The sequence below is a fragment of the Seriola lalandi genome, unplaced genomic scaffold, assembly GCF_002814215.2.
Source record: "Seriola lalandi dorsalis isolate HSWRI2012SDOR001 ecotype SW California unplaced genomic scaffold, Sedor1 jcf7180002054582, whole genome shotgun sequence".
NCBI classification, from domain to species: domain Eukaryota; kingdom Metazoa; phylum Chordata; class Actinopteri; order Carangiformes; family Carangidae; genus Seriola; species Seriola lalandi.
In genome coordinates, this window is record NW_019525135.1 from 2,487,172 (window position 1) to 2,509,371 (window position 22,200).

A 22,200-nucleotide genomic window follows, 5' to 3' on the forward strand; every position below is an offset into this window, starting at 1 on the left:
ACTGAAAGAACACAAAATTTGAATTGTTTTTGTACTAATAAATGGATATTTGACCATTTTACCCACTGATGGGTTAAGATGAAAAAGTGCTGTTACAGAATATTATGGCACGTAATGTCATACTCAGTGTTTATCGTCACATTTCTATTGTCATTTTTGTGTAACTCTAGGGCAATAGTTTCTAAATAGTACTTTTGAAGAAAAGGATGACAGTAATGTTTTGTATATGTAGTATCTATGATGACATATCCATCACATGGTCATTTTGCCGCACTGCTCTGCGACTCTGTGTGTATGCGTTTCCTGAAACTCAAAAGCAAAAAAAAATAAAAAATCTCCAGTGTCCATATGTTTTAGAAAATCGCTGAGCCTTTTTAAAATGGATATATATGTTTGTGACCCTTTTTTCTTTTTTTTTTTTATAGGTTTAGGTGTTCAGTAGGAACAACTTTTGGGCCGAACATCACAGAGTAGGGAAGAAAAAGTACTGAGATAAGCACAAACACATTGGAGATAACCTTCCAGCATATTATCAGCAAATTGTAACAGCTTCTCAATTTTACTTCAAATTGTGGTTTATGTATATAGTGGCCTGTATACATATATTATTCCTGACATTATTACATATAAGCAGAAGTGCAGTGGCATTCGTCCAAGTAAATTAAGACTTTGAATTTCAGGATTTGTATCTATGCCATCATTTCCCACTCAGTAGGTAAAAAAGAATCTGTGTTTTGGTGTGTATATTCAGTGTGTGCTTCTGTCAGGACACCGCACTGTGAATTTACCTGGGTGAGCAAAGAAAAAGGATGTTCTCCGCCTCTGGCAAGTAAATCATCTGTCCTTTCAATCTCAGACAGCTGATCTCCACCCCCGTCAGCTCATCCTCGTTCTCTACAGTCTCCACATTCAGCAGGCCCTCCTGTCAGGATTACATCACACTTATGAATATTTCATTACATGTTCTTCTCTAAATCTGTCTCAAAATTGGGCACCAGTTCAGCTCATTCTTTATTTTTAAACCGGTATGTTTTTTTGCTTTAAGTGCATCATTTACCACTGGGGAGCATGAGTTCAAAATTTGAACTCATGTGTAACTCTTCTTTTCTTCTATCATGGCTCATGTAGCAAGTACAAAAATTCAACTGTTTTCTATTCTTACTATATGTTTCCAACCTGAGTTTCCATCTAATTTCTCACTGAGATCTGTGCTTCTCATGAAATTTGCTTCGCCTTTCTACTCTGTCCTTTCAGTTTCTCATTTTGACATTTAGACCCTTGCACTCTGTATTCCATGCATAAACATCAATATAGAGTTCTACATATAAATTTCTTTGATTAATTGGTCACGTGCTGAATAATCTCAATAATTGGGTGGCTGTGGATCAGGAGGTAGAGCGGGTCGTCCACTACTTTAGTAGGTCAGTGGTTCGATCCCCGGCTCCTCCAGGCCGTTTGTCGAAGTATCCTTGGGCAAGATACTGAACCCCACATTGACCCTGATGGCTGTTCGTGTGATGTATGAATTTGAGTGAATGGGTGAATGTGGCAAGTATCGTAAAGCGCTTTGAGTGGTCAGTAAGGCTAGAAAAGTGCTGTATAAGTGCAAGTCCATTTACCATTTACAATCTCTGCACGCAAACAATTTCATCCTTGTAACAGTGCTGATGAAACTCAGAGTCAAAATATTATGCAGCTTCTAAAAATATCAGTGAGCTCATCAATATTAATATATAAAACTATAAACACATCCTGTCATGTACAATCAAACCATGTTTTGATCATTAAGACTTGTGTCTGTTTTAGTACTTTTTGCCTCCTGGAAAAGTATTCAAATATAACAGAAGTAGTGATGTGATCAGCCCACAGCACTGTGGTAAAAACTGCATTACATGTCATATGTACCTTGCTTCGCAGAACGAAGACAGTGTTGATGTGGGAAAGGATGCCGTGAAAACTGAAGTCAATGTGAGGACGGACCAAAGAAAAAACTGAAGGGAGGATACAGGTACCGGGCTGGAGCTGGGGAATAAAATAAAAATATGCACATTTCAGTCAAGAGATATTAGAAATTATTGTAATATTTGTTATCTGTGCAATTAATTACTGCAAGTCAGCTGCAGCCAAAAAATGCAACCCACTACTCAGTTTGAGACAAATACAAGTCCGACAAACACATCATCACTGACTTCATGAACTAAGGTTTGTGGCATGTGAAACAGACTTTAGGTATAATTGGATGTGAATGTGCACCTGTGGCAGGACTCGATAAATGGCGTTCCCACACTGTGTGAGCATCAGGTCCTTGTCAAACATGAGGTGGAACGGGAAGGCCTTGCAAAACGTGTACGGACTGATCCGAGTCTCCTGCGTTCCGTTCTCCTCAAAGCCATCCAGGTCCTCGTAGAACGCCTCCTCCTCTGAATCCTTCTCCTCGATGAGGAACTTGATGTGGTCGCACTCCTCACTTTTCGGTTGGATCATCTGTATAAAACAAAATTAAATGATTAATTGAATAATGTTGTTATTGTTACAATACAGAAATAATTAAGTTCACATTAATTTAAACTTGCCATTTATTGTGGCACATGGTTGCGGCCATTTTTTATTGAATATTTCATCTTTGAAATATTCATGTCATTAATATTATCCCATTAATATTATTATTAATCTCAAGTGTGCTATTCTAAAATTAGGAGGGTATAAAATGACATTATTCTGTGGGTTTATGGGCATAAGGCATGCTGACGTCAAGCTGCCGTCTCTGCACCCTGTTGCCACAGCAACAGTGGCTAATATTTCCAGAAATTGGGTGTCACATTTGGAGCGTCTGCCATTTTCTGTTCTTTCATTACACACACAATTGCTGAAAAATATTATCCTGTCTGTACAATGTGATTAGGTTTGGGAGAAAATGTCACTCGCTTATGAAACAATGAAAAAAACTCCAGCCAAAGTACAGTAGATGTCTGAGGAGCACAGCATACTGCAGTTACTGGTGTAGATTACAGACTGTGATTTGTGAGCTGAACATTATCGTACAAATATAAATACCAATGACAGTTTATGACATCTTGCTGTTACAATTCTTCCTCCTAGTTTAAACACAATCAGATAAGTGTGGTCGAGTAAATGAGCCATGTTAAAAAACATAGAATAAAAAAAAATCAAGGTTAATTATCTATTAAATATGCAGTTGATGGCCGATTTAAATTCAAGAAACAAAAGTTAAAATAAATCCGTGGAAGAAAAAACTCCCCAAAAGACTCCAGACACCTCCAAGCTAGAGACTCTATAACTTAGATCTAAAAATATCCTCTGACGCACAGACATTAGCCAAAAACTCACTGCTGAACTGCAGTTGTCACGGCACAGCACTGTTCCCGTTTTGGATATTTTGGAACTTTCTGTTGTTTAATCTCCACTATAACCTTTTCAATTATATTCCAAGACACAAACTTACACATCCTGACACAAAGCATCACAAGGACTAAAAGGCTTCATTGAATGTTGTACCATAAATTAGAGAGGAACTGGCAAAAAAAAAAGAAAAAGTTGAAGTCATCTCCATTCATCAGTGGGAGCAGAGAGAGCCATTAGAGCTGTGAGTTCACTGTGCACGAAAAGGGAACAAAAACAGCGAAGCAAACCTTCATCTCTATCTCTGTTCCGTGGATTTGTTGAGCGACAGTTTTAATGATGCCGATCACAATGTCTTGCAAGCCTTCTCGCTCTGAGTAGTAGTGAAGAATCAGATTGTTTCCCTTCTCGGCATCAGTGCAGCGAAATGAGGGAGCCCTCATCCCGGGATAAATAGTTCCCAGGTGGTCATGTAGAGCATCCAAATTCTGAAAATTTAGATTAAAGATGAAATATGTAACAGTCAATCACGGCACATTTAATTAAAACCTGGCTTAGGTAAAATGAGTTAGGGGATAATGTTGTGAAAAATACATTAAACATTAAAAGAGCACTACTATTTTTTAGTATTGCACTTCCATAACGATGGGGGACTTGTGAGAAGTAGACTAAAAAATGAATGTTTAAAACAGAAGCAGTAGAAGGTGCAACATCCTGACTTTTAGTTCCTCGTATGGGTCAAGCTCCAAAAACACTGGATCCTAGATTTCCCATAATGCAATACAACAGCATCTGTACTGTGACCCTCATGCACAATTAATGCTCATGTCGTTTCAAATGAAAAAGAGTATGGAATTAGAAGGAAGTGAGTTCACTAGATCTCTGTAACCCACTCCCCATCTCTGCTTGAGAGTAACGCCTCACGGCCACACACACCCGGTTCTCCAGTTGAACTGTCATCAATTCACGTGCATTGTGGGCAATTTAGACACCAGGTTTTAACAAAGAAGAATAATGCATAGAATAAAAAAGACGATATCTCTGATTCTGCTGCACAAAGTTTTATCTTTTTTTTTTTTTCTAAATTGTCCATCATGAGTCTGACAATGTTATAGGAATGCAATGATAAATGGGTAGAGTCCTTGTAAATACCACAATTTTATAATTTTGCAGTTAGTGTTACCCTCCAGCTCTGCTACGGGCAAAGAAGAGAGAGCCTACCTGCAGGAATTCACGAACGTTTGATCCTAACACTCGCAAGATGGTGTCATATCCTGACTCTTGGCAAAATTCAAAAAACATTTTCCCAAACATCTGCAAGATGTCTCCAGCATCGATCTCTGAAATACAGAAAAGAGCTTATTAAGATCTCTGCTTGCGATAGAGGTGGCACTTGTGTCATGAAGCTCCATATGTTACATATATCGCATATGTTTTCATTTACAATAATTAAAAAAAATACTGTCACTTACTGAGAACTTTACTGGCAGCCGCAACTAGATCGTATGTTTTGGCATCTTCATATATGATTCTAACAAGAAACTGACCCTCAATATCAAGCTGAGCCTCCCTCCTGAAAACAAAGTGAAGATGTTACTCATGAGCCACAGCAAATGTTACAGTAGAAGTAAACAGTCATTGTAGGCAACTTGTTCAGGCAACCAATGGCTCTGCCTTTTTTCGAACTGCTTTTCTATTGTTGCTTAATTCACAGAGGGACTTTTGTTTACAGGAACAAGTCAATAACAGCTACTGAGTCTTATTTGTGGCCAGTCAGTGTGAGCTGTCTTGATCTAAAAAGGTTTCCATACTGGTTTGAAGTGGTTATGTGGTTTCAAAACTAGACTGTGAAACAAGTACAGATGATCAGATTTGGATCTACTGCAGATCCTTTGGCAAGCACTCAAAGCACGGAGTGCACTTTGCTATTTATACATTTGACAATCCATTTTTTTTAAGTCCAAAATCTTAATGAGGGTCTGATTACTACTGTTTAACTGAAAAAACAGAAATGATTTACAGGCCTGACCAGCGAGCGCCATTTTATCAGAACCTGTAACAGCTGGGAAAACATACCAAGCCTTGAAAGGTTTTGGAAAGAAAATAAGAATTCATTTCTAAATCACTCAGCTCATCAAGTCTGAAAACAGACCAAACATGATAAATTGTGCATGAAATAACAATGAGTTACATTTGGAGATGCTGCACAACAGTATAGTTTTTTTTGTGGTGGCAGAAAGACCCCTTTCAAAACATTTACACGAGGCAGCTGCTGCTGTTTTTTTTCCCTCTTTCTTTTTCAGGCAGGGTCAGGTCGAGGGCAGTTAAGACTACAGATGAAAAATAAACTAAGATTGGGCCAAACATTTTAACATGCTGAAAAAATGACATGTTAACATTACACCAGGGAATGGAATTACATTCATCCACTAAGTTGAAACTGTAACTTAAAATCACTGTAAATAAACACATTTTAAGTGGGATCTGCTCCATGAGGGGATTTTTTTTTACTTTTTATTGGACTGTGATGTGCAACATTCTCCCTCTAAGTTATACATATGAAGTACAATATCTCCTAAATATAAACTACATTTTTCATGAGCTGAGGAAAACAAATCCTGCTTTCAGCTTTGTGGCGCTGTATTTTTATATAATAATAAATGATTTTGAATTGTTGATATAACTTAAGAAATACAATAACTTTGTCAATCCATTGTCATCTTTTATTTTATGCTATTTTGTTCTTCTACTCCACTACATTTCAGAAGGAAATATTGTACTTTTTCAATCCACTACATTTATCTAACAGCAGTCAAACAACACTAGTTGACACTAGTTAGTTTGCAAAATATTTTTTTTACAAAAAAATATTATAACCATTCTATATAATATGATACATGGTTGTACAAAAAAACACCCTACAATATATAACCAAAAAATGAGTTCCACCTCCACCAGCTACAACATTAAAATGTTAGTTTTACATTGCTGCATTAACAGTAATCAAATAATATAACATAATGCTCGCAGAGTATTTTGAGTGATTGAGTAAAAGAGGAGTTGCTGTGGGAAAGAATTTTAAACGTGAATTTTAATTTTATTTTACCAACTTAGTTGAGAGTTAGAGTTTCAGTGTGAGCCTGCAGAGAATGGCGATTAATCATTAAAGTAAAAGAAAACGTCTATATCCCTGCTGGCAACACAGTGACAAAGTGTGAGCTGAAAGTGAGCTAGCTGTACAGTAGGCCTGTCTTGTATCCTTGTTGTGGTCTGGTTGGTCGCTGTGTAACCTATGATACCAACCAACAGGGCCGAATAGTAAACACATGATCCACAAACTCACTTGATGTCTTCCCACACTTCCGGGCCATAATTCCTTAAAACGAGGAGCTCCAAGGCGTGATTCACAAAACCATACTGTAAATTCATGGAAAACACGAGCAACGTGAATATTATTTCATGCAAACTGACAGTTCTTCCTCAAACATACATGATGCTGGTTTTTAAACGTTATATCCAATGTTCAAACCTTATCGTTTGCTTAAAATAACTCCGCATGCCAGAGTTAGTTCACCTGTTAGGCTATTATACAGTACACTATATACATATTATTGTGTAACGGCTACATAGTTGTCTACTAGCAGGAAATGTCAAATGCATCGCGTCACGCCACAAACATCCTATTTCACCAGCACGTAAATATAATATAAACTCGGTAATTACATACCATGATGACCGCCGTTCTTCTTTTTCCCCTATTTTAAAGCAAAAACCGTTTAATCTGACACAACCTTCATCGTTTGCTACAGATGCTGAGTGTCTCTGCGTCCATTCCCCCCTTTCCCCTCAGAGAGTGACTGACAGCGAGTCTGGCCAATAGCAGATCAGAGACGGTCTTACGTAAGCCATTTGTGACCAATAAGGACGAAGATGCCGTTGTCCAACTGATGCTGGAGAAGCTGAAATCTCCGCAGGCAAATACACAGTTACTGGTATTTAATAGCATGTTTTATTCTATGAACTTTACAGCTCATATTATCTGCGTATTGTGACAGTAAATAAGCAGAAAACAGGCTATTCCTTTAAAAATATATCCTATATCATATATTTTTACTTACTTAAGTCACAGCAGCAAATCACAATGTAAAACTATAGTACTATATACTTAAAGTATAAGTATTAACTACAAAGTAGTTAAGTAGGCTATCAAAAGTACAAGTCGTCACCATGCAGAAATATTACCGGCAAATATTAAAATGTACATATAATATAAATAGAAAATATATTTTTATACATATGTATTTATATTATTATATTATTGTTATAATTGATGCTTTAACATCTTAATAGCAATTCAATAATGTGGCAGGTCATAAGGGAGCTAATTTTAACAACTTTATATGCTTTATGGGTCATTTAATCACTAACAATTAACCCATTGATTAAACTGAATGTGTTCTTTTTTCTTTTTTTTTTATTATGAATAATCATAGTCTCAAAAGTAACCAGTAACTGCTGTCACATAATTGTATGTATTAGATTAAAATTTGCAATATTTTACTCTGTGAAATGCATAACATAACATAAATGTACTTTGTTACTTTCCACCGTTGTATATCTTATAACATTATATAATATATATATATATTATAAACATTAGTTTGTGATCAACATTGTAAATCTTTTATATTGTAGAGCATTCTACTGTACTGTAAAGGCAGTCACTTACATCTGTTAATGTCAATATTTATTGCACTTTGATTACAATAATGATTAAAGCACATCATTATGAGTGAAAGTAGAACATTCATTGTATTCTTGTGTCGTATGCCCTCTGTAAGGGAAAGGAGTGCTATGAAACTCATGTAATAAATACAGTATAAACATGTGTACAGTGAAAAAAAAGTAAAAATACGTTACTTATATTAGGAAAATTGAATCTTGGAATGCTTTATGTCTAATAAATGGAGGTTTAAGTTGCATATTATTACAAATATATACTGATTTAGAACCACATACCTCTGGAAGAAATTACTGACATGTAAATTCATATTGAACTATATCTAAAGAAAAAACAGCTGGTGAAAATAACAAAAAAAAACCCCAAAAGAAAACAGTTTGACACACTAACATCTGTGATCCTGCCTGTATAGTTCCCGTAAGGCACCTGAATCTACCCTGCATCACTTCATTAAATATTTCAATATTTGTTACAGCTTTTCCATATTGTTTGTCATGAAATTCTCTTCCACTGAAACACACAAAGCCAATTCAGTTTTAATCTTGATTTCCTCTGCCATCCCAACAGACCAATGTGCTTTTGCAGGTACCTGGACAGATGTGAATGGATCAGTCAGATGTTTAAGACAACAACCTTGACGAAAGGAACCACTCAGTTTAACAACATCACATTGAGAATCAACATCCAGAATGTATTTCTGTATCATATCTATATTAAGCAAGATGATATATTTAAATGTACTCTCAGAAATCTGCAAATCAAAGACGGCAAACTCGTTTAAAATATATGTCCTTTTGGCCTAAAGTCTTAAATTATATATTTTAAAAAAACGTCTCAAAATTTTTCATTAACGGTCCGTAGTGGGAGCTTGAAAACAATTCAGAGAAATGACTCACTCTGGAAGAAAAATTAGGGAAGTGAGTGTTTCTTTTCACTATTACTATACAAACAGATAATTGCACAGAGACAAGACTCATGTTTGACAGCAAACTGACATCTCTGTAAGCTCCAAGAGTTTGACTGATAGACAACATCATTAATATCTAAACGACCCAAACCAAAAAATACAGGGTGTTTGTGCTGTATTCACTAAATATGCTTATATTTCTTTACAGCTAACATTTGTGGGCTGTGCAGCAGCTTGACTTCATTTCAGAGTCAGTTTTGAAGTTTTGAAGGAGGCCTCCAAAAAGTAACAAACACCAGGGATGTCTTCTGGGAAGTTGGCCGGAAGCTCCTGTCTGCTCCTGGGAACAAAGACAAACTCTGGGCGATCCTTCAGCAATCTGGGACAAAGTGCACACAAATAAAACATGAATCTAAAAACAATGTGGCAAATTATTTGACACAAGAAGAAACACAGCGATGTTCTAAAAGTTACGTTTCCTGACCAGAGCACTTTGTTTTGTTTCTCTGCAACAGCCACTACTACTTTTTTTTTAGAGTCAGATCATATGTTTTGAGAGGGTTATGAAGAGTTATTATTGAAGTATAATCCTCAGTGTGATGATAATGATAAAACCACAACAATCACTTATAACTTATATATATAACTTATATCTTGCAGAGTTACATCACCTGTGGGTTGTAGGGCTGATATTGATTTTTCTAGGTTGGCTGCAGGATTCAAACTTGTTGGCCAATGTGACATTGTTCCCAAAAAGGCAGTAGCGTGGCATCTTCACCCCTACTACACCAGCCAGAACTGAACCAGTGTGGAGGCCGATACGCATCTGGAAAAAACATTCAGCACGAATCAGGCTTCCGCATGTCTTTTTTTAATCAACAGAACTAAACTAAAATGTCTTACAGTGTATGAGCGTAGAGTTGGTATTGGTATCAGTATAGCTCCTGAGTAACGCTGCTGTGCACTTAATTTAAATCAATACTTTTAAAGGTTAACTCTGGTGATAATCCATATTTTTTTTATAGTCAACAAATCTCACAAAAAGGTAAAATTCAACATTAAATTGATTCTTTAAGCAACACAAACACTGCCCTGCTGCTATAAATACTCACCAGCACACAAAATCTGCAGTTGAAAATAGTCACAAATGAATGCATAATTTACTGTTTAAAGGTATCCTGTGAGGTTTTTGACCACTATAGTGCTATGCAGTGATGCTTTTATGAGTAGGGCCCTGTTTTGATTGTATCGGGAACATACATGAGGACGCACACAAATGTGCACAAGGTTGCAGGCAGTGCAGTTATTGGCAGTAATGTGTGAATAAACGCAGTGAAGAAGACTAATAGCAACTACATCAACAACATGGGAGCACAGTAAACGATGCATGATTTAAAACATGAGGAAGGAAATGCTGGTTAAGATTTATGTCATTAGTGCTTAGCTAATGGATTTGGGAATGGGAGCCTCTGACAGGGCAGAGAAGTCAGAGAGTATCACAGTAATATACAGACCAACATGTTGGTTTTGGTCTTTTCATGGGCCTTTTCATTTTTTTTTTTGACAATAACAAAAATGTAGAATATCATCAGTCTTATCCTTGAACATCTTAGCCATCAGAGTCCAAAAGCTGATTTCAAAGGATTTAATTTCACTATAGTGTTATGAAATTTTCCTTGAAACTTCTTAGTGAATTGTTTTCAAGTAAGACAAAATATTTTTTCAATCATACATTATACACATTTCTATCATACACGTTGTATACATATTATTATATTTAATTAAGCCAGGCACCTCATCAATTGTTTTCCATTTGATGAATTGTCTGGCTAAATTAATCAGTTCTGATGAACTGATTCAGCTCTAAGTTCTGATTTCTTTTAAAATCTCTGATTTCTAAATAGTGCACATATCTTAATATTTCATAAAGTATTTTGATTTGTGATAACTAAAATGATTTGTTCACATGTTAGTTTTTAAGAAGGTCTCTACAGATGAAGATAATTTCAACAATTGAACAATGTTGTGTCTTGAAATTAATCAATCAGTATATTAAAATCATACCATCGATCAAGACCATAACTCCTTTGTAGGCAAAGGTCGACAACTTTAATAATGATAAATAATAAACTTTAGAGAAGGCACATTTCTTTTTAAATAAAAGGCCTTCATACCAAAACTCTCTTAGGTTGTTGAAGTTATATAATTACACTGAATGAGGAGTACAGTATGCAGTACTTGACCCTCACCTGTATTGGGTCTCCAGTTGGTGTCATGACTTCGTCTGAGAGCTCCATCATCTTTAAGGCCATGAGTGCAATTTGGACAGCGTGAGTCCCACTCTCCTTGTGTAAGCCGCCAGCTACACAATACGCATCACCAATGGTCTCCACCTGAACACAGTGGAGGATCATTACAATGAGTTCTAACCTGGCAAAGTGAGACAGGAAAAAGAAGCTGTTTGTGTCTCCTTCCACCCAAAGTCAAGGGCTCCCTTAACTGTATTAAATATGTACTGTGCCGTGAAGACAATGGACCTTGAACAGAATGACAAATGTGAAGTGGATATTCATCAAAATCTCTTTGATTAAGAATCTGACTTGCTCTTCATCTTGCAGTAAAAGACAGAGGGCAAGAAACAAGGAGTAATAAAACTTAAATAGTAATAGTACTTGATCCCTGGCCATGTTAAAAAGTCCAGAAGCGTTTTGTCTTCTTCTTCTTCGCCTTTGTACGTGTAAATCTGGACGGCAGAGCACTCAGCAGCTATGTGGCAGAGACAAAGTGAAACTATTTTTAGACTCATACATGTGGAGTGGAAACAGGGTCCTGAAGGAACCTCTGACTTCCTAGCGTTTTACGAGATATTTGTCAAACATGCTGCTCTGTCTGTTATGCTTCCATGACACTTTGATTACATTATCCAACCTCCCTGTAGATTAACAGCCTCTGGCAGACACTAGGGTTGTTGGTTGAGCTACAGTCGGTCCTTTCAGTCCTTTGGAATTTGTAAAGCAAAATTGTTAAACATTTTGTTCGAAATTTCCAAAAGTTTCATTAACCTACCTTATAAACATCAAGCTCTCCACACTGGTGGTCAAACCTGGTGTACAACTCATTGAGCATGGTGATCACTTGCATTGGGGTACAGAGGGAGCAAACAGCCGTGAAGCCCACAATGTCAGAGAAGAGCATGGTAACCCTGTCAAACTTCTTGGCCTGGACTGTTTGTCCCTGCCACAACTGCTGTGCCACCGTGCCAGGGAAAATGGAGAAGAGGAGGTCCACTGTCTTCTTCTTCTCCTCCTCCAGCGCTTGGTGAGCATGCTCCAAGGCTGCCTTGGCCTTCCCCAGACGCTTCTTCAAACCGTCCTGGGCTTTGGCCTGTTCACCAACCAGAACGACGTCACGCAGCGCATTATGGATAGGGATGTCTGACAAGTAGAGGCCACGGCCTGTTAGCTCCTCCAGCTTGTCCACACATGGTGAGCCTAGGAACAAAATGGCATTGGACTCTGACACGTAGATCATCTGACCTTTAAGGTCCATGAGCTGAAAGAGAAGATCATATGATGAGAAAAGTTAATCTACTGGATGTGGTAAAGCTAGTTTGAATTGGAGACTAACTGTCCTCACACCTCAATGAAAAACAACTAAATGTGTAAAGATGTTTTTCCTTGTGTGGCATCTGTGCATTTTAAAATAAGTAATGTTTACATACATAAACTCCCTCGAGACGAATAGGAATAACAATTTAAACATTAGAGAAAAGAAAAGCAAACTGGCCATTTGCATGGTATTTATGAAACAGCAGCTGTATGCAGCTGTCCCTCAGCTGCAGCGGTAAACAACACCAAAAGGTTTATTTATGTTCCAGTGGAGCACAAATTCAAGAAACCGAAAAATCTAGCTCAAGTACATTTGTATTAGTCACAGTAGCAGCATGCCTCTAGGGATGTCAGTGTCAGTCGGTTGGTCAAGTCCACAACTTTGGATCGGACTAAAATATCTCAACAACTATGAGATGGATTGCCATGGTATTTGGTACACACATTCATTGCTCCAAGAGGATGATTTCTAGCGACTCTTGTGACCCCTGACCTTTCATCTAGCGCCACAATGAGGTTAATATTTGCAATTCAGAGTGAAACATCTCAGCAACTGTTGAATGAATTGGCATTCATTTTGGCATAGTTACTCATGGTTTGTGTTGGTGATCCCTTGACTTTTCATCTAGCACCATCAATCAAGTCAAAATTTTAATGGCAACAAAGCCTTTACCTATTATAACTGTGCTATATTTATTATTATTATTATTATTATTGTTGTTATTTTATAGTCTGACACAGTTTACTTGATTGTGTCTGCTAAAGGTCGAAAACAAATTTTCGAACTCAACTTTTCAATCTGTTAGAGTTTTTCATATTACCGCCTCACAGAGCTGAGACTGTGGCCGTAGACCCAGAGTCTCCTTCACTGTTATAACAACAGTAGCTATAGGGAGAAATACAGCCACAGAAGTAGTTTGAAGACTGTAACATAATTCATGTTGAATGTGCCACTTCTGTTGACATTTCAGTCATGTTTGTGTATAGTGGACTTGTCAGCGGAGTAATACATTATCATCCCCAGATGGACGAGAATGACACACTTGCTTTCTGCTCACCCACTTACTGATTTTTTTTTTAACCTGTTTTAACTGGTCCGTGTGGTCAGTAAAGGTAAAGGTAAAGCTACCACTGGAGGACTAGTGTTATAGTAAGTGGAAGCATCTCTGACTGAATGTCATTAGTCATTACACCACTGTCATGTTTACTCAATGACACTTTTTTTCTTGTCGTGGCGACCAATTGCTGTGCACCCTTACATAAATAGCGTGAGCATGGCTGTGCCTTTGATGGATGAAATGGTTTGACATTTGCTTCTGATCTCCACTGGGGGTATAATCTTGATCTCTACCTCAGGCCAAGTACACCACTAATAAGCCTGAGCGCTTATAAACAGCCTGATTTTTTTACCCTCTATCTTACTCGATTTAATATTAACACGATGACCGGAAGACCTTTTCTGCCTCATTAGTCGGTGATGTCACTGGTCAATTTATATCCTGCAGACATGACGACATACCTTCCCTGTGATGTCTGTGGTGTAGACTCCATGCTTGATCCGAATGATAAACTGTGTGTTTAGCATGGTCAGAATACCTTGAAAGGTACATTTGATCTGGGGAGAGACAATAGAGAAGTGTTCTTGGAAGGTAGCAGACCGCCTCAGTCCATCCTTTCTGGTCAGTCTCTTCCTGAGCCCATGTCCTATTTGAACCAGAACCAAGTCCTGGTCCAGGATCAGATGGAAAGGGAAAATGGTGGAGAACAGAGTGGTAGGAAGGGTCCCAGCTGAGGTAGCCCGCAGCGGGCTGGGGCTCAGATTTTTTGCATCCTTAACAACAACTGTGTACAGAAGACTGGCCTGTGGGCTGGACTGCAAGATGCTGTCTTTAGCACTGGGGGGGTCCATCAACACATCCACAGTGGTGTGATACAGCAAGCGGGCAGCGGCTTTGATGACTCCGGGGAAAAAGAGCTGAGTGGTCGGGCGGGGGTTGAAGAAATAGACAGTAAGCAGACCCGGATCCTTGTCTAAGCACAGCACCGATGGTTCGTTTACATAATCCTCTCTGTCCGGGTTGGGCAGCGTGCTGCTCTGCTTCAACAAGACATTGAAGCTGTTGAGGAAGTCGTGGAGAGCTCCCCCCACCACCCTCAAAATGTGTCCGTCCTCCTCATAACACATGTTGAAAAGCTCCTCGCCAAGAGCAACTTTCAAAGCTTCCATCGGGATTGCTGCCAGATACATGAAGGGAAACAGGTGAAGATGGGCACACAGCCCACAATACCCAGAATTTTAAAATGAAAATGACATGTTTTTGACAATAAGTTTCAGATTTCACATTACCTGTTTTGGTTGAGTAAATGTTTATCATCTCCACTAAATGCTCTGGTTCATCACTGCAACTCTGATTGTCTGTGCAGCAAATTCCTGGACTGGAGAGACAATAAATATCAAAGTCAAAGACACACAAACCAGTGCTTGATGGACCATACGTTTACTGTTCAGTTACTGGAAAATATAAGACTACAGTTGCAGCTCCCTATTATTTTCATGACCTGATAATCTGCCAAATGTTTTCTTAATGAATCGATTAAGAATTTAGTCTGAAAAAAAGTGAAAAATGTTTTTTAGAATTTCCCAGCCCAGGCTGACATCTTCAGATGATTTCTTTTTGTCTGACTAACAGTCCAAAACCCAAAGATATGCAGTTTACTGTCATATGACCAAAAAGAATCGACAAATTATCACATTTAAGAAGCTGCAACCAACGAATATTTGGATATTAGCTTAAAAAAAAATAAGATTAAACAAATGAATCGATTATGAAAATAGTTTCTGATGACTTTTTTTTATTTTAGCTCTCCATGGCTATAGTAATGTGTTCTCAGCAGATGCGTAAGTGTTTTCTCTCTATCTCCAGGTATCCATAGCAGCCTGAGTCTGCATTACGCCTTATTGTTGTTCTCATCATTAGCATCAGTCTAGTAGATAGAGTGGCAGGAGAAATTGGTAAGAAATCTTCAGGTAAACAGAGGGTCAAATGAGGCTGTAACATCTTAGCATCATTACAGTTATTATAAGAATACATGTTGTGGTGTAGTAGCCTAGTGATAGTATAGGCCTGTGATTTACAGTGGCTGTGGTGGTAATTGTGGCAGTGCAGGAGGAGTAGAGTAGTTGTTATTGATGTCTAATAAAATAAAAAACACACGTTACCTTTCAGAGTCCCTGGTGTGATCTGATAGTCTCATCATTCGGTGCAGGGCAGTATGCAGCCTCTGAAACTGTGTGACAAAGTGTTCACCAAGTTAAAGGTCATCCTCTGGTGAGACTTGAAAGCAGCTTTAATTACAGAGACAGCATTGACATAAAGAAAGCAGGATTACCATATCTTTATCTCAAGTGAATAAACAGACATGCGTAAAGACAGACATGCGACAAACCCAACTGCAGAGTCAAATTAATGTCATTTATTTATTTTTCATAATTTACGTAAATAGAGCATGTTTGTTGCATGAAGTATATATTAATATATGTATTTTTTTTTCTTACTCACCTCAGGACATGCCAATTTTCGGATGCTCTCCCCAAGTGTATGCAGGTTAACTTTGGCTCTGCTTGTCTTCTGTCGAGGTAGATCCTCACCTATTTTTCCGTGCACGTCCTTAGAAATAGGCAATAAATCCGCGTCGTCAGCTGAGCGCTCCTCTAAGTCTCCGAGCTCATTATTTTTGGCGCTGCTGGAGAATGGACATTCTCCGGATATCTTCAGTTCTTTCAGCTTAGCGCAGAACATCTTGCCCGCTGTAATCTCTGCTGCCTCTTCTCTCTTATCTAATTTCGGAGGGAGACAGTCCTGGTCGAGCAGCTGCGGTCTGTGGGAGAAATTCCATCATCTGGTGTGCTCATCCAGGATATACCTCTCCCCCCCTTGCAAACCGCTGATTCAAATGATCAACACCAAAGCAAGCCAGAGACCACATACAAAATTCATTGAAAAATGCATGGGCAACTATCATTACCTAAAGCCAATGAGAAACTGGAGAAAAAAGAGCACCAGGCCAATCCATGCGCAAGTGGGGCTGGTGTAGCTGAACAACCTATCAGCAATGAGAAATTATTTCCAGGCGACTCCACGCATGCAACGGACTTTTTTTATTTAGATCAGCCTTTGGACTGAGTCCCGTCATATGAAAGTGGTCCCCCAAACACTAATAATGACGTTGCTATTATATTCACATACTGACTTCAAGTGTAGGCTACGTGCCTGTAGTGCCAAGTGTGTGTTCTAGTTCTGTGTTCCTATAAAAATACTAATAATTAATGTTTTCATTTTACATTATTTATTCTTATTGTTTAATATTACAGATATTCTCTCTCTCTCTCTCTCTCTCTCTCTCTCACTTTTTCTCTCTCTCTCTCTTTAACAGACACACACACACACACACACACACACACACACACACACACACAAATACCTACGTTACAACTTCCCTCCTTCATTCCCCCCACGAAAAACCTGTAAATTGACGCCTCTGTGGTGTTTAACATTAAGTTGCAAGGTTCCCTCTCAACCTAGTGCTTCTTCTGAAGATCTCTAATAACGCTAGATTTCATTGACAATCAATTTGTTGAATATTTTGTCAATCGACCAGTTGTTTGATTGATAAAATATCAAGAAACCGAAAAAGGACCATCCCATGTTCCCAGAGCCTCAGATAATGTCGTCAGATTACTTGTTTTGTCCAAACAACAGTTCTAAACCCAAAGACACTAAGTTCTATTGTATAAGACAAAGAAAAGCAGGAAATCTTCACATTTTAGAAGCAACAAGCAAACAACAAGCAAATATTTGGTATTTTTCTTTTAAATGTGATGTTAGTTTAATTCAGTAATGGGATATTCCAAGTGATGTCACTTGAGACAGTGCTGGTCCCGCCTGAAGACTACCAGACCTCTGTAGCCCACTCCTCATCTCTACTTGAGGTTAGCAGCTCCAGGCTGCATTACCTGCTACTTTTATAGCACACCTGAATATCCAACCAAATGTTGGCAGTGGTTTTGTGTTGTGGGTAATGAAGGCAGCAGGCTCTGACAAAGAAGAAGAATGTTTGGAGTACAAACAGAAGATATCTCTAATTTAGCATTTTTAAAAACTGTCTATTGTCTTCTGTCGATTGATTAATCAACCAATCATTATTATCATTATTTTGATGGCTTGCTGCCAACCTGTCCCAGGTCCTTTTCCTGCAGTTGCCAGATGTTCTGCTTTGCATAATGTATGGGCATATTTGTCAGTATCTTATGAGCATTATGATATTATTACGCACAGTTGTGTCTCATAACTCATGCTTTGTTTACTGTGTCATATTAGCATTTTATAAACTTCAAAGTTACTTCTGTTATTCATATTAATGTTATGTTTCAGAAATAAGTCTATATCATATTGTGTCATGCTGCTCTGCATGGCTAATGTGTGTAAAATGCAGTTGTTGACATTATTGTTAATTTGTGCTTTGTTACTTCATGTTCAGGTTACAAATACTGAATAATGAATGTTTTATTATTTTATTGCTTCAACATTGTACTGTTTCCTGCTGCTCTTCAAAGCTCTTGCACAATCTGAATGCTGATTTTGTTGTTCTTGCTGTCCACTCTGTGTGTATGTATTTCTTCAAGTGTTGCTGGATTGGTTTTAGAATAGCGACTATCCTGACCAGAAAATAGCCATGTGATTGTTTTTGACACGCTTCAATGAGTGGATGTCCAGATAATATTCACTGTTGGATGAAGTTTTCATTTAATCAAGATTTCAGTTTACAGTAAATTACTCCTATATTGCAAACTAAAGTGTGGTGGTATTATGGCAGGTTTGGCTTTTTGGTGTGCCCTGTTGTTAGAGCGGTAGAAACCGTGAGATCTCCCTGTCACCCACCTATCAGTAGCCGGTCTGTTGCACCTGTGCCACATATAGACTCCACCTGTCACATTACTCCACCAGTGGTTAATTTTATATTTTATATTTCACATATAAAGAACCATAAATACACAGACAGAATAGATGGCTCCTACACTGCTTGTTGGTCTTGTTTGGTCTGAAAAAGATTTCATTGTCTAACAGAATAAATCCATTTCGGAGCTTAAATAATGAACAGCTTTGTCACTCGGGAGTTGGAGTAATTTCTCGCAGGATAACTCTGGACTGGCACACTGCTTACTTTGGCTGTCTTTCAACAACAAGGCCGAAGATGCTGCTACTACATAAAAATATAAAGTCCATAGTTTAGATACTAAAGGAAGAACCCTTTCATTTGGCACCAGGTGTGGACAGGACCATGTTATTCATTAAACTGCAATTTAAAAATTTGTCTTTTTAATGCATGTGTGTATGTTATTTTACCTTTTATGGTGTGTTATGTTCAATCTTGTCCCCAAAGACTGAATTAGAAAGGTCTAACTTGTTGGATTTATTCATCACAGTCTTAGTAGAAATGATATATGTTCTGACCTGAGCAGAAACTTCTGTATACCAATTACAATTTTGAGGAGTAAGGACTGAAACTGAGTAACGCAATGCAATTCAACCTGTTTTGATCTCATTGTCTCAACGAGAGAGCTATAGCTTTACTGTATCCAGATGTAAGACCTTGCCAAAAAAGTCTACTTTTAAAGGCCAGCTCACTGAACTGATATTTTCGAGGACAAGTTTAAGGAGACTTTTTACAAGCACATTTACTTAAAAGCACACACTGATGTAAACCAAATAAATAAGATGAATTAGGCAGTCAATTTTATTTATATAGCCCAATAACACATACAAATAACAATAAAACTAATCAAAAATATGTAATGGGAGGAAAAATGGGAGAAACTTCAGGAAGAACTACAGACAAATGAGATCGAAATATTCAAATTACAACATAAAAAAAATCAACAACACCTGTGTGCCACCAAACAAATAGGACCTGAGCCACATGACTTCTGATATCGTCTTTGCTTTTCTGAGAATTCCACCAATACCAAGATCAATGACAAGTTGAATTATTTTGGAAATTAATGAAAAAAATAAACAGATTCTAAATCACACGTGTCTTTAAATTTGACAAGAAGCAAATGCAAATGAACTGCACAGATTCTACAGGCCATCCTCAGGTCTCAGTGACCCATCTGCCACCACAGAGGTGACAGCTGTTGCTGCCGCCTCTCACCAGGACCCAGAGGAGATAGCACCAACTGCACTGGCATGAACAAACCTCTTTGTCATGATTATCTACAACATGGACCTTATGATCTGTGCCAAGGTGAGACAGTGAATTAAGATTCAGGACCGAAAAGTCTTGCAGTTGTAGTCCTGGCTCTGCGTTGCTTTGAGTCCTATTGTTGTACCCTTTCAGAGCTGAAGACTACAGTGCAACTGGAGTTGAAGGAGAAGATGATGAGCTCTGAAGCATCTACTGTTCAAAATGAGGAGCACTGACCCACAGGAATGGGCACAGGGCACGTCTCTTGAACCATTTCTCTCTTTCTTGGTCCTCAAAGAGCATTTCAGTTTAGGGAAGCAGAGAAGGCAGTAAATATGACTGATGGACAGATTAGGAGAAAATGGGCCCCTGCGCAGACAGGTGAAAGACCCCGCACTCCTCTATTACAAGACCACCAGACTGAGGGAGACATCAAATGACTACAAATCACATTTTGTCATTTTTCATCTCTTTATTGTCATTTTTGTCTTTTGTGGTCATGTTAAAGGTGATCAGTTTGTGTCTTTGTAGTCATTTTTTGTCTCTTTTTAGTGGTTTTGTGTCTCTTTGTAGTCATTTTGAGTATTTGTTTTCATCATTTTGTGTGTTCTTGTAGTTGTTTTGTGTATCTTTTTTGTCATTTTGTGTTTCTTTGTGTGCTACAATCTAAAAATACCCTTTTACATCTAAAAGTCATGCATTCAAAATGAGTTAAGCAAAAGCACACAACTATTATCAGGAAAATATAAAAGTAAAAGTACTCATTATGCAGAAGAATTGCACCTCTCAGTGTTATTGTATATTGTATTACTGGATTAGTATTATTGATGTATTAGTGTGTAAGCAGCATTTTGTTGTTGGGAAGGTTAATCTGTAAAAGTGCATTATATTGTATACGCTGATCATATCGTACGTATGTACTAGTACGTCTGCAATGCAGCAGAGTAGAAGCATAAAGTAAAAGACAAGTACCTCGCAATCGTGATTAACTACGGTACTCCAGTGAATAAAGCTACTTATCTTCATTCCAATGGTTGAATCAGGCAAAAATGTTGGACTCTCTTCCTGTTTCCTTCATCTATTTGTCTCTCAGCGGTTGTCCCAGGGTGAACCCATTAGCAATGGGGAATGACTGAGGGCCAGGATCCAGAGCTCATGCCTCAGTAGGAGACCAATGATGTGAAGCTAAGGTCATTTGATATCCAGAGGCAAAAGATGTGGATGTTAAATCAAGATATTTCAATGGGCCACACTGTTCCAGTTTTTACAGTTAATTACCCCCAAGTTCCCTGCTGTTTGTGAAGAAATTCTTTTAATGAAAAGAGAAAAAATTACAAATTTGAACATCAAGAGTAGGCATGCTGTATACGTGTAGCACTTTGATAAGTATTAATGTCCAATTTTAGTTCTATTTTCTGTCTTTCTTCCCCCTATGTCCTCACAGAAACACACACAATGCACACACACACACACACACACACACACACTTTTGTACACATGCATCTATCTATCTATCTATCTATCTATCTATCTATCTATCTATCTATCTATCTATCTATCTATCTATCTATCTATCTATCTATCTATCTATCTATCTATCTATCTATCTATCTATCTTATCTGGAGCAAATACGAGGTCTCAGCAGTCTGGGTTAAAAAACAAATCAAGTCAGTATCTTACAAACTAACAGTAACTGTTAGTAACTGTATAAAATTCCCTCCTTGTGTCCCTTTTCTGTAGCAGTGAAGGAATAATAATAAAAAACAAACAAGATGTGTTTTTCCAACTTGTATCACTGAAATCTCATGTCATCTTCAGATGACATCTTTTACAATAAAAAATCCCCAGGAGGACTCTCCCATCACTTACATTCAAAGTGCATTAAGAAGGAATCTTTTAATGGCCGGTTTGAACAAGAGGAATGATTACAGCAAGAAAATCCTCTTTTAGTGTCCATATAGGAGCACTCGATGACAGACATGAAAAATTATAAACCCATCCCTAAAAAAGACCTTGTTTTAATGAGATCTTAAGTGATATTACAGTTTTTCTCAATCGCTTTGGTACATTTCTCGAATCATCCTCGAAATTTGCAAAACAGTAAGTGAATTTCTCAAAACAATTCGTACAAATAGCAAAACACCATGGATTACCTGCAAAAGCCAGTCTCTTGCTCAAAATCCTTAGTTCATCTCTCAAAAGTAAATATCTGTGTCAATGAACATGTCACTGCCATCAGATGAAAAGTCCTTGTGTTATTGTGTGCGGATAAGACAGTCAAATTGCTTAGTCGTGTTGTCAATATAACAGTTTACTCTGGAGGGATGTTCTGATGTAA

The 22,200-nt window shown here is 37.9% G+C and overlaps 2 protein-coding genes across 2 annotated transcripts in view; both read right to left on the bottom strand.

Moving 5' to 3' along the window:
* The window catches only part of gucy1b1 (guanylate cyclase 1 soluble subunit beta 1), a 15,974-nt gene extending 8,769 nt beyond the window's left edge, over positions 1-7,205 (bottom strand). The window contains exons 1-8 of the mRNA XM_023418491.2: positions 7,088-7,205; positions 6,704-6,777; positions 4,833-4,933; positions 4,582-4,700; positions 3,651-3,848; positions 2,254-2,484; positions 1,906-2,022; positions 789-922 (exon numbers count right to left, since the gene is read on the bottom strand). Coding sequence (XP_023274259.1) covers positions 789-922; positions 1,906-2,022; positions 2,254-2,484; positions 3,651-3,848; positions 4,582-4,700; positions 4,833-4,933; positions 6,704-6,777; positions 7,088-7,090 — 977 coding nt within the window. The 5' untranslated portion in view covers positions 7,091-7,205. The remainder of the gene's footprint in view (positions 1-788; positions 923-1,905; positions 2,023-2,253; positions 2,485-3,650; positions 3,849-4,581; positions 4,701-4,832; positions 4,934-6,703; positions 6,778-7,087) is intronic.
* An 887-nt stretch (positions 7,206-8,092) lies between these two features.
* On the bottom strand, positions 8,093-16,615 carry gucy1a1 (guanylate cyclase 1 soluble subunit alpha 1). Its single transcript, XM_023418490.2, has 8 exons — positions 16,177-16,615; positions 15,837-15,904; positions 14,964-15,052; positions 14,136-14,851; positions 12,075-12,560; positions 11,258-11,401; positions 9,680-9,834; positions 8,093-9,387 (listed from the first exon to the last, which is right to left on the bottom strand). The coding sequence occupies exons 1-8, from the start codon at positions 16,414-16,416 to the stop codon at positions 9,249-9,251; spliced, it is 2,037 nt and encodes a 678-aa protein (XP_023274258.1). The 5' UTR covers positions 16,417-16,615; the 3' UTR covers positions 8,093-9,248.
* Between the last annotated feature and the right edge of the window lie 5,585 nt (positions 16,616-22,200).

Bases quoted from the DNA above. Each gene is read 5' to 3' on its own strand.
- gucy1a1 (XM_023418490.2), bottom strand. From the start codon at position 16,416: ATGTTCTGCGCTAAGCTGAAAGAACTGAAGATATCCGGAGAATGTCCA. The intron at 15,905-16,176 runs GTGAGTAAGAAA...TTTGTCACACAG, and splicing joins GAAAATTGGCATGTCCTGAG to TTTCAGAGGCTGCATACTGC. The intron at 14,852-14,963 runs GTAATGTGAAAT...TGTATCTGGCAG, and splicing joins CATTTACTCAACCAAAACAG to CAATCCCGATGGAAGCTTTG.